Consider the following 5,000-nt stretch of genomic DNA (forward strand, 5'->3'; position numbering starts at 1 on the left):
GGGGCTGTTGTAGCAAAAGGGTTAATCGTTGCTTTGACTACCTTATTTCTCTTTTTTACATTTTTATTCTGTTTTCTTTTATTTCTTCTTTCTTTTTATATACACATATATATATTTTTTTTTTCTTTTTGTTGCTTTTTTGTTTCTTTTTTAATTTACTTTCTTCATAACTACTGATAGGTCGGATCAATAGCTTGTTTACGTTCGCGACATTGTAGCTAACCTTATCGTTATAATATAACCTACTCAATGATATTTTCGTGATTATCCAAGATATATTACGAAGATTTAATAAATATCGTAATGTAATTTGATTAATGAATTCGATGAAATAGAAGACGAAGAAATAAAAAGTAAGAACAAAAGGGAAAGAAATAAATCCGAAGAAACTTATCGATTTATTTACCACGAACGTACCAGGCGATTAATTATAATTAATCGGAATCGTTTTCATGCGAATTCGCGCCAATTCCAAGTCGATACCAATTTATCGTTTCTATTTTAAACGATCTTGAAAAAAAGTTTCGTAAGATTAACGAACGTTAAACGTATTCAACTCTTTACAAAGATCAATGCCTAACATAAAAGAAAACAAGTTTCTATATTGTTTAAAATATATATATATATATATATATATATATATATATACATATATATGAATGAAAAGATGATTGAAAATAAACAAAAATGATTTAAATATGTATTCTAAATAAATAAATAAATAAATAAACAAATAAAAACAACTCGAAAGAAGAAAAAAATCACTCACTGCATTTTCCATCGACGAACACAGATGATGCTGTATCTTTTTCTCTCTCTCTCTCTCTCTCTCTCTCTCTCTCAATTTTTTTTTGTATCTATCTCTCTCCCTCTCTCACTGTCACGGGAAGTAGCAAAAGAAAATAAAGAAAAGTAAAGGAAGGAAAGAAGAAAGAGAGAAAGAAAGAAAGAAAGAAATAAACAAAAAAAAAAAGAAAAAGAAAAACGCTCAGAACGAAAAGAGAAAACCCGATAAAAATAAATAAGAAAAATTCAATTGAGAAAGAAGAAAGAAAGAAGAAAAAAAAAAAAAGAAAACAGTAAATGCGGACGTAGATATAATGATAGTGAACGTCTCTCCCGTATCACTCGACGGGTGAACAAGAACTGAACGGAATCTAACCTGGTGTACAGCACGAAACGTCGCTAGAAATGACGTTGAGGATCTCAAAGAAGAAGGTGGTCAGGATTTCTCCTCCTGCGGTATAGAGTTCTCTCTCTCTCTTTCTTTTCTGTTCCTTTGCCTGCCTGACTCTCTTTCTCTCTCTCTCTCCCTTACTCTTTCTTTCTTTCTCTCTCGCTCGTTCTATCTATCTCTTGCTCTTTTTCTCTTTCTTTCTGCCGGCTCTCCCTTTGAGTGTCACCGCCGACTACCGACCGTTCTTTCCCCTCTACTCGAATTTGCCCCCTCCATACCCCCCACCAACACAAAGCCACGGCACCCTACTCGACCATCTTCCTGCCCCTATCATCGTCAGCCAAGCTTCCCCCACTACTCTCTACACAAACCCAACATATCATCGACAATTCTCCACTTCTCTCTGTTTCTTCTTTTTTCTTTTTTTTTTTAAACGTGCATCCTCTTCGTCTGACACAATGCAGAGAATGCAAGGTCGGTCAGAAGAAGAAGGAGAAGGAAGAAGAAGAAGAAGAAGAAGAAGAAGAAAAGGATGGCGATATACTGGAGATGGAAGCTACGATCGGATCTATCGATAATTTTAACGTGTCGAATGGTACCCATCTTTTTAAGGAAATATATTTTCTATTTTAAAAAATGAGACCGGAGATGAATGTCATTATTTAGAAAAAAAAAAAAAAAGAAAAAGAAAAAAGAAAAATAAAAAAAAAGAATCTTTTTTCCTTTCTACTTTTTCCTTTTCTATTTAATAAGAACGTACGCGCATGAATTTAAAAATAAGTAAAGGTAATATATAAACTATGTAAAAGTATTAGTAAATATAGATATGTAAACGAACAAATATGACATATTTATTATGGAAATAATAAATGTACGTATATTAGACGAATGCATTTTTTTTTTTTTACGTTTTGTAATAGTGTGACCGGAACGACCATGTGACTTCTAACGAAGCGCGAAAAAAGACAAGCTTTATAGAAACGTATTGTTTTAAAAGAAATAAAGTTCAACAGAGAGGGGAAAAAAAAGACGTTCGCACTTCACGCACGCGCGCTTTCAACTCGTGTCATTTCCGCCAACAGGCACGTGCCTTCAAGAATGGCCACATGCAAAGCCATAAATGACCGGTCATAATTTCCTCGATTTTCTGGTTACCTGGAACCCGCATTTCTTCATCCTTTTTTATAATACAAAAATTAAGTCCATCTGTTTCTTTTATTCTATAGTCTATAAAATATATGTTAATGATTTCGTAAATTCTACGATGTTAATTACATTTCTTTTTTCAAATCTTTTCCTGATTATGCTGATATAAAATGAATGAATTAAAATTATTAAGTACACACACACAGACACACATATATATTTTTACATAATATAACTTATTTGATTAATTATGTATACATGATATATATATACACATAGGTATATTCAATCTCTTATTAATCCGTGATTCAGTCTGCATATATATATATATATATATATATATATATATATGTATGTTTTAATTTTATATATGTATATGTAACTAATGATCTTATTAAGTTTATATATATATATATATATATATATATATATATATATATATATATATATTAGTATATTGTGAGACAGAATTCTCAGTAAGCAAGACACTGTCGGCCGGCGGCGGACTGTAAACTTTGCGATGAATCACAGCAAACATCTACGCTCGAAGAGAGACACAACCGATCGTCTCGTTTTCTCGTGGCCCATATATTCAACAAGTTAGACTTTGATGCAGCGAAGACTTTGTTCTTTCACTAAACTGAATCACGGACTAATATGATGCTTTTGTTACCAAGAGATTGAATATACTTATATGTATATATATATATATACACATACATATATATATATATATAAAATCCTTGAGAGGATCGTTTAAAAATAAAGTGAATCATATGAAATACCATAATGATTATCTGATTATAATAACAATCGAATTTAAAGATGGTGGGCCGGTCACGTGAACGAATGAATCAAAAAATACGAAGACGAACGACTAGGTGATATAGATATGTAAGTACTTACATATTTCTCCTCGCGTGGTAACCGTGATGAAAATGATCACGGTCATCCGGTCTCTTTCTTTCTCTCTTTTTCATTTCCAAGAAGTAAAAGGGGAGACACGCGATATGATCAACAAATCGTTTAGATCGGTCGATAAACTCTCTTATCGGGCTCTCACATCGAAGTTACAAAGAAGGTAAGATCGAACGAAAAAAAAAAAAAAAAAAAAAAAAAACAAAACAAAACAAAAGTTTGCAGCCAGAAGAATAATCTTATTGAAAGTTAAATAAATCCTTAATTAATTTAACTTATAACCTATAGACATTATATTCTTTTATCTGGATCTCATCGTTAGACATTTAAAATACTTTTTAATTCTTTCAGTAAGATATTAAAAATATTTATCTATCGGTAATTTCTTCTTGACCTATACACAATGTCTTTGTATATCTATTCATCAATGAGCAGTATGTACAATAATACGTTATCAAAAAAAAAAAAAAAAAAAAGAATAAAAAAAAAAATTGTAAAATTCTAATTAGAATTTTTTAAATGAAATGTTCCAATCGAGATTTCCATGCGTCCCATGTTTTTTTTATCTCTTTTTTCTTTTTTTTTTTTTTTTTTATAGAACCAATTGATAAGTACGAGAAAAAAGAAAAAGAAAAAGAAAAGAAATAGAGACTCGTGCCCAGCATGAATAAACAAATACAACACGATGAGGTTCTTCTTCGCTTTCACAAGAATTGTTATCCTAGGACGAAATGGGCGTATAGTTTTCCATCTAAGGTTATGCTTTGTTTTCGGCTGCCTATCGGCTACGTACATAAAGCCCTTTTTCAATCGGATATGCTGCCCGCCGGTCCTTAAGCCGACGTGTAAATATTTTTGCGTCCGCTAAACGTCGTAATACGCGCGCACTCCATGCATACATATATATATATATATATACCTATATATACATATATAATACTTACTCATCGTCCTTCTAAAACAACGTGAACTTTCATCGTACTAAACTTTTGAACCGTCGATCACCCACGACGTTACGACACAAGAGACATGATAAAACTGTCCCCGTGTTATATTTTTTCTTCGTCTGAATCGCTTATCTAATTTAGATCCTCAAAGATAAAATAAAAAGATCGAAAGAAACAAAGAGAGAGAAAGAGAGAGAGAGAGAGAGAGAGAGAGAGAAGAGATACCTTTTGTTAAAAATTGATTGTCAATAATGCAAAAAAGAAAAGAAGATAGACGTACGAAAGAATTTTGCGGATGAATATTGTTTACAAATGATCAATACAAAAACGACAAAAAAAAAAAAAAGAAAAGAAAAAGAAAAAAGGAAAAAAATAAGGATAATCTCATTGTCATTTCTCTCTCGGATTTCTTGTGCAATATTATTTTTTCATTCGAATCATCCAGACATCTTCGTTTCGAGGAAAACAGAATGACCGCGTTAGCGTCAACGAACTCGATGATTCACATTATCGATTATACAGTCCGTCCGAAGCGACGGTTAGCCATAAGAAAAGAAAAGAAAAAAAAAGAACTAAGAAAATTTGAAAAATCTAATGATTAAACTTACGTGGAGAGATTACCACCTGGTGAGTGTGGCGTAGAAGAACCATGCTCGTGTTCTTGATGATGATGACCAGTAGCAGTGGTATGATGAGTGTAGATAGAGTCCATATAAAGTTGATCAGTGACACGATCAGCGTCTTGAAGGTTACCATGATTAGTTTGTACAGAATTGGGAGGCTGCATTGAGGTAAGATGGGTAAAGGATTGT

At 32.2% G+C, this 5,000-nt stretch overlaps 1 protein-coding gene across 9 annotated transcripts in view; it reads right to left on the minus strand.

Moving 5' to 3' along the window:
* The window catches only part of LOC124948807 (box A-binding factor-like), a 56,280-nt gene that overhangs the window by 20,737 nt on the left and 30,543 nt on the right, over positions 1-5,000 (minus strand). For all 9 annotated transcript variants that reach the window (XM_047492998.1, XM_047493001.1, XM_047493002.1 and 6 more), the window contains one exon: positions 4,797-5,000. This exon is cut by the window's right edge and continues 945 nt beyond it. In XM_047492998.1, coding sequence (XP_047348954.1) covers positions 4,797-5,000 — 204 coding nt within the window. The remainder of the gene's footprint in view (positions 1-4,796) is intronic.

The sequence above is a fragment of the Vespa velutina genome, chromosome 4, assembly GCF_912470025.1.
Source record: "Vespa velutina chromosome 4, iVesVel2.1, whole genome shotgun sequence".
Lineage (NCBI taxonomy): Eukaryota > Metazoa > Arthropoda > Insecta > Hymenoptera > Vespidae > Vespa > Vespa velutina.